This window comes from Acanthochromis polyacanthus, chromosome 11 (assembly GCF_021347895.1).
Source record: "Acanthochromis polyacanthus isolate Apoly-LR-REF ecotype Palm Island chromosome 11, KAUST_Apoly_ChrSc, whole genome shotgun sequence".
Lineage (NCBI taxonomy): Eukaryota > Metazoa > Chordata > Actinopteri > Pomacentridae > Acanthochromis > Acanthochromis polyacanthus.
This window is the reverse complement of record NC_067123.1, coordinates 31,707,098-31,722,287: the sequence shown is the minus strand read 5'-3', so window position 1 is coordinate 31,722,287 and position 15,190 is coordinate 31,707,098. Positions and strand designations below refer to the sequence as shown.

General features: G+C 40.6%; 1 protein-coding gene across 3 annotated transcripts in view; it reads right to left on the bottom strand.

Moving 5' to 3' along the window:
* The window catches only part of adamts18 (ADAM metallopeptidase with thrombospondin type 1 motif, 18), a 202,534-nt gene that overhangs the window by 117,636 nt on the left and 69,708 nt on the right, over positions 1-15,190 (bottom strand). For all 3 annotated transcript variants that reach the window (XM_051955808.1, XM_051955807.1, XM_051955809.1), the window contains 8 exons: positions 14,167-14,455; positions 10,732-10,946; positions 10,082-10,165; positions 9,802-9,961; positions 8,756-8,861; positions 7,059-7,196; positions 6,812-6,965; positions 2,330-2,425 (listed from right to left, as the gene is read on the bottom strand). In XM_051955808.1, coding sequence (XP_051811768.1) covers positions 2,330-2,425; positions 6,812-6,965; positions 7,059-7,196; positions 8,756-8,861; positions 9,802-9,961; positions 10,082-10,165; positions 10,732-10,946; positions 14,167-14,455 — 1,242 coding nt within the window. The remainder of the gene's footprint in view (positions 1-2,329; positions 2,426-6,811; positions 6,966-7,058; positions 7,197-8,755; positions 8,862-9,801; positions 9,962-10,081; positions 10,166-10,731; positions 10,947-14,166; positions 14,456-15,190) is intronic.

Here is a 15,190-nt window from a genome sequence, read left to right as displayed (position 1 = left end):
ACGTGGACAAAATTGTTGGTACCCCTCAGTTAAAGAAGGAAAAACCCACAATTCTCACTGAAATCACTTGAAACTCACAAAAGTAACAATAAATAAAAAATTATTGAAAATTAAATAATCAAAAACAGCCATTACTTTTGAATTGTTGATTAACATAATTATTTAAAAAAACAAACTAATGAAACAGGCCTGGACAAAAATGATGGTACCTCTATAAAAGATTGAAAACTATTTGACCAGAGTGACATGATTAACTCAGGTGTGTCATTTAATTGACATCACAGGTGTTTCCAAACTCATAATCAGTCAGTCTGCCTATTTAAAGGGAGACAAGTAGTCACCCTGCTGTTTGGTGAAAAGGTGTGTACCACACTGAACATGGACAACAGAAAGCGAAGGAGAGAATTGTCCCAGGACATCCGAAAAAAAATTATAGACAAACATCTTAAAGGTAAAGGCTATAAGACCATCTCTAAACAGCTTGAAGTTCCTGTGACAACAGTGGCTCATATTATTCAGAAGTTCAAGACCCACGGGACAGTAGCCAACCTCCCTGGACGTGGCCGCAAGAGGAAAATTGAAGAGACGGATCGTTCGAATTGTATCCAAAGAGCCCAGAGCAACCTCCAAAGAAATTAAAGGTGAACTCCAAGGCCAAGGTACATCAGTGTCAGATCGCACCATTCGTCGTTGTTTGAGCCAAAGTGGACTTCATGGGAGACGACCAAGGAGGACACCACTGCTGAAAAAAACTCATAAAAAAGCGAGACTGGAATTTGCAAAAATGCATGTTGACAAGCCACAAAGCTTCTGGGAGAATGTCCTTTGGACAGATGAGACCAAACTGGAGCTTTTTGGTAAGGCACATCAACTCTATGTTCATAGACTCAAAAACCAAGCATACGAAGAAAAGAACACTGTCCCTACGGTGAAACATGGAGGAGGCTCAGTAATGTTTTGGGGCTGCTTTGCTGCATCTGGCACAGGGTGTCTTGAAAGTGTGCAAGGTACGATGAAATCTGAAGACTATCAAGGCATTCTGGAGAGAAATGTGCTGCCTAGTGTCAGAAAGCTTGGTCTCAGTCGCAGGTCATGGGTCTTCCAACAGGACAACGATCCAAAACACACAGCCAAAAACACCCAAGAATGGCTGAGAGAAAAGCGTTGGACTATTCTAAAGTGGCCTTCTATGAGCCCAGATCTGAATCCCATTGAACATATGTGGAAGGAGCTGAAACATGCCATTTGGAGAAGACACCCATCAAACCTGAGACAACTGGAGCTGTTTGCTCATGAGGAGTGGGCCAAAATACCTGTTGACAGCTGCAGAACGCTCATTGACAAATACAGAAATCGTTTAATTGCAGTGATTGCCTCAAAAGGTTGTGCAACAAAATATTAAGTTATGGGTACCATCATTTTTGTCCAGCCCTATTTCATTAGTTTGTTTTTTTAAATAATTATGTTAATCAACAATTCAAAAGTGATGGCTGATTTTGATTATTTAATTTTCAAAATTTTTTTATTTATTGTTACTTTTGTGAGTTTCAAGTGATTTCAGTGAGAATTGTGGGTTTTTCCTTCTTTAACTGAGGGGTACTAACAATTTTGCCCACGTGTGTACATGAAGTGCATGTAGGTCTGACACTGTCTCATAATGAAGGAAATCACTTTAATTTGTGGCCAAATCAAAATGAAACTAATGTTACTGATTTAATATTCTCTGTAATAAATACTAATAAACTAATCAGTTTTCTTATTTGTGTTCTATCAGCTGCAGTACCAGCAGTTTAAACAAATCAAACATAAAAACATATTTATGTGATTTCTGCATCAGCAAATAAATACATGTGGGGTTCCCATGGCTTTGAGTTGTAGCAGAATACACCTGTACTATACTATAGATGTACAATACACATGTACTATATATGTACAATGCACCGCAGATGTCCGACGCGTTTTCCTCCAGAGTGGTTATTTCTGTTGCACAGCATGCTCACTTCCGCTTTTGATGCTGTAATATGCATGCGTAGCATGGAATCCATTTGCTTGATTAATCGCCAGAATAATTGATAGAATACTCGATTATGAAACTAATCGTTAGCTGCAGCACTGGTATCTCATTTGATCTCTGTTCTCTGTCTTTTTAAGTAAAGAAAAATGACTTTGAATAATAAAAATATTTCAATGCTGAGCTCACATTTGTCCTAATTTATGTACTAATTAGAAGTGTATGCATAGTGTCTAATTAAGATGAAGGAAGCAAGAAAGTGAGATTGAGAAACTAGCTGCTGCTATCCTTCATGGGAACAAAAAGATCTTTCCTCACCATGTCCGGACCACAATTGGTGCCTTCTGCAGCAGGCATGAACTTGGTCTCACACCGGTGCCCTGTGCGGTGACACCACAGCGATTTGCAGATGTCCTGTCGGAAAAGACACGCACACACAGACACACACACAGACATATAGTAAGGTATCTTTCAACTAGAGTGTTTTCTGCTATCATCAGTTGTGGCAATTTTTGACATCACCTTTGTCCCTCTTTCGTCTACACTGACCCGAGAGCACCTGCTTCTTGCTTCTTGCCAAGACCACCATCATGCCCCACCGCCTCCAAATAGGCTTCTTCACAAAGCCTCCATGTCAAATTTAATCACTGTGCTTCTTTAATGAAACAAGCTATGATTGTATGTGTCATCTGACCCAACAATACAGAGACAGATCGAATGAGTGAGCACAGAGGGAAAGCTGGGGTCGAGAGACAGGCAGCAGAGTCTGGCAACTCGCCCAACTGCAACTGGCAACAAGAGAGGAACCAAAAAGGATAAGGGGGTGAGACTGGGGAGACAGCTCCTCTGTGTATTTGAGCCTTTGTCTGCATACAGATGTACTTCTCTGACATTGAGAAGGTGGGTGACAGCCACGTCAGCATAATAATCCTTATGCTGCCCTTTGGCATAACAAAAAAGTGTGGAAAAAGTGTGAAAGGCAGCCCATCCACTGTTAATCAGTCTGTAGGTTAATTTACCACCCACCAAAGACTGCACAGGTCAAAGAAATGCAGATGTAGTATTTGATTTCAAAATCTGAGGGATCTGGCAAGGTTGTGAATAACCAAGATGCTATCATGTGAGCTAATCTGTCATATATTGTCAGGGCCCCCACCTCCTCCTCTGCTCCCACCTGATATCCCTCTCTCTCTCTCCCTCTCCCTCTCCTCCGCTGCTGCCGAGTGGAGTGCAGCCTTGCGGCTGTCTCCACTCGGCAATCAGCGTCCTCCCCAGAATCCGGGCAGCTGCACGTCATCTACTAATTACCACCTCGACAATAAAGACCGGTCTCACGTTCCACACGCTGCCAGATCGTAAACTCTGCTCATGCAGTCAGTTCACCTCTAGCCACTGAACTATTCCTGTAACCGTGTTTCCTGAGAAACTAATTCCTGCTTGTCTTCTCAACCCGGTCTCACAAGGATTCGTGAAACTGTCACGTAAATTAATCTATGCTTTCGTGCGCACCAACACGATTTTCTCATGTTTTTCGTGCTGCACACAACGAAATTCAAACCAATGTATTTCAAGCGGAGGATATTTCGTGCCACTCAGAACGTATTTCAAACGGATGTGTTACAACCGGAAAAACTACTGCAACGACAGGTTTGATTTTATTTTCATATCTGAATCTTAATCACACCTGAATAGAACGTTTAATTAATCAAATATTCCTCGTGTGTCATATTTCTCCTCGGTCAGATTTAACCCTTTAAGCTTCAGTGAATTCCAGCCGTTTTCAGTACAAAAAAATCGCTAATATTCTATTTTTAAATAAAAAAAATGACGAAAAATACAGGGAATATTGGACGCACATCGCGAGGTGCATTTCCTTGAAAACGACCGATTCGTGGATTTTATACCGACTTCAGGACATGTTTTGGACAAAATAGTTTACTGGCTTGTGTTGTCTGGATGTAAAAGGTTGGATTATGGCCGTTTTTTGTGGAATCTTTTTTTCTGTGTGTAATAATGAACCCGGAAATGTGAGTCGCGCTGTGTGCGTTGAAGCCGTGTATAGAGAACGGATGGATGAATATTTGTTTTTGTCGGACAAATGTGTTTTTCTCACCCGCTGTGGTAATCGCATCTGAAAGTGGTTTATACCGGCGGATTCATGAGAATCTAAGCTTTCCATCGGCGTATAGTGTTTGTATAATCGGGTTTGCAGCCGTCGGACATTCTTGAAATTCCTATGCAAATTAGTAGGTGTACCGCCGGTGGTACACCTACTACGCACTGAAGCGTAAAGGGTTAAGCGAGTTAGGGCATTTTGAATGGGTATATTATATTTTTAATGTAAAAGCGTTGCGAATCCAACACTATATTTTGCATTATATCGTCCCATATTTATAATGTAATGCTTTTATTTTTGCTGCAGGCTTCTCAAAATAAAAACATGACGGCTATTCCTTTTATTTTCCGTGGAAAATGCATTAAGATAGTTTGGACAGAAAAAAACATTTTGATGACATTTTTAGCGAGAAATATATATAACACTTTCACATTATCCATTCAGTTATTGGAAATGATCTGTGGTTTGGTTTGTTTTTACGCTGAATTTCACGTCACGGCATTAAATTGTAACAGTGTCACATTTTATACCGTTATGCTGGTTGATTAGGACACAGCCACAGACGAAACCAAGTGGTGTGTTTATTTTTGTATTGTTGCATTGTCGAATATTTTGAGTTGTTAAATCATTTATGTAACTCTTGATGATTACTGCTAGTTACTGAGATGTTTTCCCCGGCTGTTCATTAGTTGACGCGCTTCGCTCCCTTGCATTTCAATGATCCACAAGTCGCTCGTTGTCAATGCAAACAACCGTATTTATTTCCATGAACGTGCTTTTACTGCAATTATTTGTTGAGCTCATCCATACACCAGTCAGCGCACAGCGATCTAAAAACTTTATTCCCTTCCTGGTTCGGAACACCACAACAAGATACCCTTGTCTTTCTACCTGAGCCTCAGGTATTACAGCAACACCAAAAAATATATACATTTTAATTTCACAATATTCGTTCAGTTCTTGTGTATGATCTTTGGTTTGTTATGACAATGAATCTTTCACGTCTCGGAATGGAATTGTTACATTGTTACGTTTTCTACCGTTGCTGTGGTTGTTGCTCAGGATGCTTCCACCGTTGTTGTGGTGGTTGCTAAGGAAGCGGTCACGGGCTAAACCAAATGGCGTAGGCCTATATGTTATTGTATTTATTCGTTAAATTGTGTTATCTGAGCTCTTAACATATGGTGAGCAGGTGGTACCAAGCCTCCCACCTGCTCGCCACCGCCGAGTGTCCACCCGCTCCCTGCCGCAGCACTCCTGTCCTCCCGGGGCGCCCACCGACCGCTGATCCCTGGCTCCGCCGCTCTGTCCCCAGACCTCTCCTCACCTCCCCTTCCTGGATCCCTCCACTGTTCCCTCATCCCTCCTCGCTCCTCTCCTATCCCCCCTCCCTCATCATTAAACCTGTTCCATCCTGTCTCTGCCTCTGCTGTGTGTTCTCTGCTTAGGTTCTCCCAGTCGGTCCCCAACATATATACGATCTGGCAAAGTAAGTTTTCCAGCAATAACAGCCCTGCAATAGGAAAACTTGGAGGATTTTAAATAGCATTTACATGTGAATCAGAATCACTGAATGCAGCTAGTATAAAGGCTTATACCAAGACCATAAGGATTCGGGGTGAGGGGAGGGAGATGTTTCCCTTCAGATGATGGAATGAATTTTAATGGAGGGTCAAATGGTTGGAGGTTGCTGTGCAAAGATTATGCTAATTATTAAAGTGCCAGTTTAGCACTGCATCATTAGCACTGTAAAGCAGACAATTCCAGCCTCTATATGATCTTGGGGTGCTCCGTCTCATTACTTGAGGCTCTGGTAGTCACAGTGTTGGCAAAGAAACACATGAATCGCAGATGATTAAGGACTGTTGGTCCATGTAAAAACCAGGACTATTCAGCTCAACACAGGCTTAGTTTAATGACCTGTTGAAAGAATGATCCTTCTCCCTCTTCTTCTTCTACTTCTTGTGTAGTGTTGTTGTTGGCTTGTATTCCATAACAATACTGCCTTTTACCCAGGATGTTCTCAAATAAGAGACTAACAATAAATCTCAGTCATTAAATAAAGGTAAACAAGATAAAGAGTGTATGCTAGCACCTATATGGCCACTGGCAGCAGGGATTTGAACAAAATGCTGAATGACTAAATGACAACACAAACTTTTGTTTTCATTGCAGCCTATTTCCTATTTGTTATTTCATATTTAACTATCTCTGCTTATATATTTTTTTTAAAGAAAGTTAATAAGCTTGTGGAGTTTTCTAGCAGCTCAGTGAAGTTGTATTTTGGCACTGTAGTGGTTTAAGCTGAATTCTAACATCAAAATGCCAACACGGTCACAATGGCAGCGTTAGCTTGCATAAGGTGTCATATGATCACAACCTTAAGACTGTTTTCCACTGCAGGAAGTTACAGGTTGTTTTAGAGTGGCCTTCTATGTGTTCAGACCACAGGAAGTACCCCATGGAAGAACCTCTTTCAGGGCTATTTTCCGGGGAGAAACAACTAGCTACTCTCAGGTAAGCGGAAAACTGGAGTTATGTCCAATAACTACAAACTACAATTGTATAGGCCATCACAGCAACTCGCACGAGCTAACTCTAACCCTGAGCCTCCTGGTTAATCAAAAAATATTTTAAAAAGCAGTAAAATTCATCCATAAAATGCATAGGATACCTACTCTTACCTTGACAAAATCAAGGCTACACAGTTTGGCCTTGGAGCCAAACTGCCACTTGCACTGTATGTCTGCGTCGTACAACTGCCCAGGAAGCTGTTCAGGATACTTGTATTGACCGATCTGCTTGGGCTCGTCCACGAGACAGGAGGCTTGGGCTGTTCTGGTGTACAAAGCAGAGAACCTGTATCAGTCAGGAAAGGAAAGCTACAAGAACTGACAAATAAACTGCAAAGTGTTTGTAAGTTAGGCCTACCCAAGGAAGCGGCTGAGGTACTGCCGACTGCAAGTGGACCAGGAAAAGACCCCATTGTTACCAGCCAGAGTAGGGGACATAATGTTTCCCTCTGTCTTGCGACAAGGGTTCCCCTCCCCATCATGGATCATCCCAAAACTGGAGAAAAAAATGAGATAATAAGAGATGTGAAAACTAACTATGCACATAAGCAGACATACAGACACACTGATTGTCACGTTGTGTGAGTTCTTTGTGGGTTAAGCTGAGTTTTAATGACAGTGCACAGTGTCATAGCGATACAAATACAACAGACAATATAAATTATTGTATTTATTACATTTTGTTCATACTGACAGTTTTTTTTGTGAACTTCAAGCAATATTTGCACTACATAAAGATATTAAAATATAGTTTGACACATAAACATTTCTCCCTTCCTGTATCCATCAATGTGTCATACGTTCAGCAACCATATGTTTTTGGTGATTAACAACATTAAGAAACTAAATTAATAATCTGACATACTGTCACCTGGATAAAGTTGAAAAAAAAACATTCAGTTCCTTTGTTTGTTTTGAGAACATGTCACACAGATGCAACAGGAAATCTATAAATATGAAAAGTAAACCGCCTCCATTCCCAATGGAACTGTATTAACACAAACATGAAGTTGTGCTACCTGGAGCAGTTTCCAATATTATCTTATACAGTGTCATGGAGTAGATGAAGTAGGGCTCATATGTAATTTTTATTTACTTTTATTTCAGAGTGTATTTGTTTCTTTAAATCAAACCAGGTTTGTCATTTAATACAGATGCATTACATCCACTCAAAGCAGAAAGCCAATTCACTGTTTTGCACTGCTCTAAAAATAAAATCTATTTTATATCTACTGTTATAATTTCTGTCAAGGTTTTTGTTAGTTTTGACAATCAAAGAAACCTTAAAAATGTGAAATACAAAAAAATCCCTTGTTGTCCAGACTCTGTGTGACTTGTTAAGCTCAGCTGTTCATCAATCCATATTTTACTTGCTCTGACAACTGCATTTGATACAGTGCTAAAGAAACTACTAGCTTTTTCCAACCAAGAGTTTCATCCACAGTCAAACATCCTTCAGCTTTGAGAAGGTGACCCATGCTTTTACTACTTCGAGGCCAGACTTTTACAATTTATAGTATGATGGAATGGGCTAGGAACTAATGTCTAGGTTGCTGTTGGTTCATAATACTGCTTACTTCATAATACTATTCTTGACTGGTACACCTAACCAGGATCCCATAAATGATTATATCAACTGCCTATTGAGTATAAGATTAGCTATAAAATTTGGTAACTTGTGTATGAGTGCTTGAATGGTCCAGGCCCAGCTGACTTATCAGACTTGTTCTACTCTTATGCCCCACATTACTTGCTTAGGTCATTAGACCATCCATAAAGGTTGAGTCATGGTTGTCTTCTGCTCACACTACAATATATATGCATCAATCTGCTATGCAGACAGTCACATTGCTCCTCATATCAACCACAGAAAAACACATATGGCTTGTGGATGTTTCTGAAAGGCTAGCGAAGACTTGGAACTTTTCTCAGGATACATCATTGAACTGCAGCATTGTGTAAGTAATGACACAGCACAGAACTTCTGGAGAATCATGATAGTCCTACTGTGTTTGACTGTGCTTCGTAATGATGCCTTTTTTTTGTTAAACATACTTGTGTCCAGACTCATGAGCAATGGTGAAAGCCAAACCCAGTCCTGTATCTTCGTTGATAGTACAACTCCTGTACTTACTGCACATGCCACTTATGGGGGCAAAACCTGTAAAGATGAAGAAAACAGCTAGGTAGGTGAGGTGTTCATAATATGTGATGCTTAAAAAGCCAAACGTTAACAAAATCAAGCCTCAAATGTGTAACATAAGCATCACTGGTGTCTTTTTCTGAGCTGTACACAGCACATTTTCTGTTATGATAGATTTGGCAATGAATGTCTGTCACATATTCACATATTTGTGTGCATGAAGGTGAATTTCATGTAAGCCTGCAAGTACGATCTCACAAGCCCTGACCAACTTACTGCACAGCTGTTCTTAGACCATGATAGCTGACCACTTCAGCAGAGTATTTCTGATTTTTGACCTAACAGCTTTAAGAAAAACATAACTGATCTTAGATGTGGGATTTACTGAAACTGACGAGCTGATGAGAATATTCAGTAGTGGTCCCTGTTTGTTTCTCATTTTCTGGCAACAGCTTCTCCCACTGGACCCAAAAATATAACAATGTGTACAATAGAAACATTAATTTGTGGTTGTGGCTTAGACTTAAAGCGTCAGATGTTGAACTTTAACAACACTGGTTTCATTTTGTGTTGTCTTTGCTTTAGTCAAATCTGGAGCACATTGTTTTTCATATTTGTTGTTCTTTTTCATTAAGATTCAATAGACAACCACATCAGGACACTTTCGAATTACCTCTTTCCCCCTAAAATGACAGTTGATCAATATTTGCATTTCAGTCCGAGGAGTGTCCTAGGGGTGTGTCATGTATCTAAATACATGACACACCCCGTCTCTTTATGTTTTTTAAGAAAATATATTTTCTTTGCAATTCTGTGAAGTTCTAAGTTGTCAGAGCTGCAGACGGCTAACATATCTCACAGAACCTTGTCAGTGTATTCCACACTATCTACTGCTGCTTCTGACATGATTGTAAAACAAATGGTTTGGCTTGTTGAGGTGACCCAGCCACCATCTTACCCAGAGTGTCACAGGGCTCATTCTTCCAGGAACATATGTCTAGCCCAGTGAGGAGAACAGCATGGTCATGCCTTTTACCTCCTTTCCCCACTAGACCTGACTGCCACTGGCAGAAGCTGTTGAGGGACTGGTCAGCATGGTGATTTATGGTCAAGCCAAGCTGAGAGTGAAAGGACAGAGAAGGAGAACATGAGTGATGACCGTGAGCCATTTAATCAGCATCCATTGAAGAACAACACAGCTTAGGAAAGCTCAGTAAAATTAGCCTGAATCCACTCACCGGATCTTGTTCCAACAGCAACAAGCTAACCACCACAATATTGATATCTGTCCCAATGGTGCCATCTTTGAAAAGACTGGAAACCTGCAAATGAGGTGAAAACAGTTTTGGGTAACATCGAACTTTTTTCCTTGGCATTTTGCCTTATCTGGCTCGGATAGGCTCCAGCTCCCCCACCACCTAACAGAGGATTAAGCGGTGTATAGATAGTAGATGGATGGATGGATGGATGGATGGATGTAAATGTCTTTTTCTGACTGCAAAGAAGTATACAGGAAGAAGAGTACAGAAAAAAACAGCTATGTGATGCAACAAAGTGTAATCAAACAAGGAAAATGCCGTTACACAGGAGGCATTATTACCACAGAGTACCAGGACACTCAGACAGATCTGAAATTGGTCACATGGCCAATGTAGACGACCAAAGGCAAAGGCATCAGAAGGCTTACTTTTATCTGCTTGTACCGTAGACAATGCAAAAAGTGAAGAACAGCATCATACAGCTGCAAAATTCTGTACTGCAGAGGAAAAATGCAGAAAGGCTTGCAATCAACATTCTTCCATGTCCCCTATGTTAGATGAATAGACAGGAACTATCAGAAACAGACTGTCTTTGAACCATCACTATCCTTTATGTTTCCAACTCTCACCATATTCATGACGGTGAGCACGTAGGTGGTAATGTTGTCCCTGCCATGCTTCTCCAGCATCTTCCTGTCAGCCACCACCAAGGTCTCCACATTCAGACCCCCCACCCTGTTGGAGTTTATGGGTGATCTTTTTATCCTTCCCTCTCTTTCCAACTTAGGTGTCGCAAACTCATCAGGCATGATGAAACACTCCTCTGTGGGAGGCTTGGGAGCATCTAGTAGAACAAAAAGGAAGAGGGCAAAAGGAAGGCAGGAGAGACAGAGTGAGAAGGAGACAGAGAAAAAGACAGAGAGAAAGAGACAAAACTTGGCAGTGAGGGTCAAATGAATGAAAATCCTTTTCCTGGCTCGTGCCAAGTGATAACAGTAAAGGCTCTGGTGTTGAAAGCACAGGAAATTCATTCCCCATGTTGTTTCCTTTCACTGCTACAAAGGAGGACAAAAGTGTTAAATAGACAGAGGATAAATGAGCTTCAGGCTGATGTTGCAATATTACAATGGCTTCATAGTACTCATAGTACATTTTGATAAATAAATCATATACTCAAACATATTGTTCTGTAATGTTTCATAAGACACAAACATCATTATGATGTATAGTGTGCTCCAACAGTCTCACGACAAAACCTGATGTTAACCCATGTTATGCCCAACAATGTTCCAAAGAGTTTCTTGTGATGCCACTGAATGCTTGGCTAGTCTTCAGGTACGCTTGTAAATGCTCAGTAATGTTGAGATCAGGTGACAGTGACAACAAGTCCATGACAGTCAGCCCTCTCTGGTCTTTAGCAGTTATGTGACCGACGTTTGGGCTCATTTTCCTGCTTTAGTATGAACTGCCTGTATGAAGCAACCCCAAGGCACTGATCCTTGAGGTTGCCTTGGTCCTCTGTGAGTCTATTAGATTGCCTTCTTTTGACAGGACTTTTGCTGATTTGAGTCCAGTGTTCTATTTGTAGCAAATACTGCACCTGCGGTGAAGTTGCTTCTCTATGCCTCAGTGAACAAGGCTTGATGTATTGATCTGCTGGTGTGATCACTGTTGGCCTGCCTGATCATGTTGTTGACACAACTGATCTCATTTCTGCAAATGAGTAGTAGATCAAATCCACCTAATTGTTATCTAGACACCACTTCAATGGACCAGTACAACTCAATGAAATTTTACCTTTTGTAAAAAAAAAAAAGTTAACATGATTAACAAAACAAAATTGCTTGAATTAAATTAATGACCTAGAAAAAGAGCAGCATCTGTGATATTTCCTCTTATTTTTTTTTTAAATATTAGAAGTCCCTGGGTTTTCTTAAATGTTTTTAAATCATCATTTTTTTCTTCTTAATCCACTATTGTGCATTGACAGTGCTTTGTGCTATGTAATTTCATATTACACTGAATTAATATTTTTTGTCCCATGATGTTGTAAATTGCTTTTCAGAGCCTCTGTAGCCTGACAGAATGTAATCTGAACAGAACAATATTTAATGTGTGCTAAAGCACACATATTCTTTGGCCATGAAAAACTTCTCTTGACTATTGTCTAAAAATTCAGTTAATATTGTCATCATCAATACAATTGTGTCCAAAAAGCCTGTGCAGTATATACAGTCGAGGTCAAAAGTTTACATACACTTGTGAAGAACACAATGTCATGGCTCTCTTGAGTTTCCAGTTATTTCTACAACTCTGCTTTTTCTCTGATAGAGTGATTGGAACAGATACTTCTTTGTCACAAAAAACATTTATGAAATTTGGTTCTTTTATGACTTTATTATGGGTTAACAGAAAAAGTGACCATATCTGCTGGGTCAAAAATATGTATACAGCAACATGAATTAGCAATTTTGGTGACTTAGAAAGTTGCGTCAATGAAATGAGCTTCATAGCATTGCCTCTTAACTTCTTGTGAGTGATTATGAGTGATTACAGCTGGTTACTTCTCTGAGGCCATTTAAATAGGGCTCAGTGGATACAAATGCCCACAAACGCTACAACGGGAAAGTCAAAGGAGCTCAGCATGGATCTGAAAAAGTGAATCATTGACTTGAACAAGTCAGGAAAGTCACTTGGAGCCATTTCAAAGCAGCTGCAGGTCCCAAGAGCAACAGTGCAAACAATTGTTTGTAAGTATAAAGTGCATGGCACTGTTTTGTCACTGCCACAATCAGGAAGAAAATGCAAGCTATCACCTGCTGCTGAGAGAAAATTGATCAGGAGGGTTAAGAGTCAACCGAGAATCACCAAAAAGCAGATCTGCCAAGAAATAGAAGCTGCTGGAACACAGGTGTCAGTGTCCATGGTCAAGCGTGTTTTGCATTGCCATGGACTGAGAGGCTGCCGTGCAAGAAGGAAGTCCTTGCTCCAAAAGCGGCACCTTAAGGCTCTACTGAAGTTTGCTGCTGATCACATGGACAAAGATAAGACCTTCTGGAGGAAAGTTCTATGGTCAGATGAAACGAAAATCGAGCTGTTTGGCCACAATGCCGAGGAATATGTTTGGAGGAGAAAAGGTGAGGCCTTTTACCCCAAGAACACCATGCCTACCATCAAGCACAGTGGTGGTAGTATTATGCTGTGGAGTTGTTTTGCTGCCCATGGAACTGGTGCTTTACAGAGAGTAAATGGAATAATGAAGAAGGAGGATTACCTTCAAATTCTTCAAGATAACCTAAAATGATCAGCCCTAAGGTTGGGTCTTGGCCACAGTTGGGTGTTCCAACAGGACAATGACCCCAAACACACATCAAAAGTGGTAATGGAATGGCTAAATCAGGCTAGAATTAATGTTTTAGAATGGCCTTACCAAAGTCCTGACTTAACCCCTTAGTCCCTACAGCCCCCGCCGGCGGGGGCTGTAGGGACTAAGAGTAGGTGCCTCACAAACAGAGCTCAGGGACTAAGGGGTTAAACCCCATTGAAAACATGTGGACAATGCTGAAGAAACAAGCCCATGTCAGAAAGCCAACACATTTAACTGAACTGCACTGATTCTGTCAAGAGGAGCGGTCAAAGATTCAACCAGAAGCTTGCCAGAAGCTTGTGAATGGCTGCCAAAAGCATCTAATTAAAGTGAAAATGGCCAAGGGATGTGTAACCAAATATTAGCATTGCTGTATGTATATTTTTGACCCAGCAGATTTGGTCACTTTTTCTGTTAACCTATAATAAAGTCATAAAGGAACCAAACTTCACGAATGTTTTTTGTGACAAAGAAGCATCTCTTCCAATCACTCTATCAGAGAAAAATCAGAGTTGTAGAAATAACTGGAAACTCAAGAGAGCCATGACACTATGTCCTTTACAAGTGTATGTAAACTTTTGACCATGACTGTATCATCTGCAACATTAGAGAGCTCAGAGTAAATAACATGGGACAATGACATATGGGCTAATCCCAAAATATATACATACAAGGAATAGAAGAGTCCCTTACATACATTGCTTGCGGCGTCCGCAGAAATGTTGCCTCTGCAGTTTTCCATGCTGGTAGTCATGATGCTGCTGCTGCTGGTGATGATGATAATGGTGAAGGTAAGGGTTGTCAGGTCTGGAAGAACTGGAACCAGATGAGCTGCTGAATACTGTGTGGACTACGTATTCTGCAGAGCGTTTGTAGACTACATGTGGGTGGTGACCATCGGGGACGCTGTAATTGTGCTGTTTGGCCAGATGTTGTGGTAGTGGGGCTATCAGATACTCCTCCTGAGACACACGGATCAAACCTGACTGGAAAACATACACACAAGTCATGGACATGAGGACAAAATTAATTACTGACAAAGTCAGAAAAGAAATCATTATACAACAGGACTTAGCATTACTGTTGTGTTATATATTTGATAAATTTCAAAAGGTTTTTAAGCAGTGTATTGACAAGGAGTGTTGCAATATACCAGCACTGATCATAGCTTTGTCTTTATAAAATAAAATATGGATGTCATGTCCGTATTATTACCACATGATAATTCTAGAAAAGCACTCAGATAGCGCAGTACTGTGCCAAGACTGTTCATTCCTCCATATGGCATTGTCAGAAATGCAGCCTTTTTTTAAAAAAGAAATTCAGCATTTATTTATTAGTAATTGATGTTCAGAAATCATGGCATCATATTATTTAATATAGATGCACCCACAAACAAAATTACCTTGTGCTGAGCACAGGCATGTGTCATGCATGTGTACATTATGTACGGATACCGAATCGCGTAACCTAAATATGTAACGGACAGTTGGAATTGATGGGATGTGGAAACACCTGCACAATTTCATCAGTTGTTCCTTGTATCATTTCCAAAGGATAAGTCCCGATAAGTTCGCAGTGGTCCATTTGTAGTAGGATTGCAATCGTGATCGTCAGCAGGCCACTGATGTCGTGTTCACTTGTAGCCACAGTTACAGTGACGCTGTGCAGCTATCTCGCAAGGTTGATGCTACGGGTACGGACTCGTACCCGTAGCATCT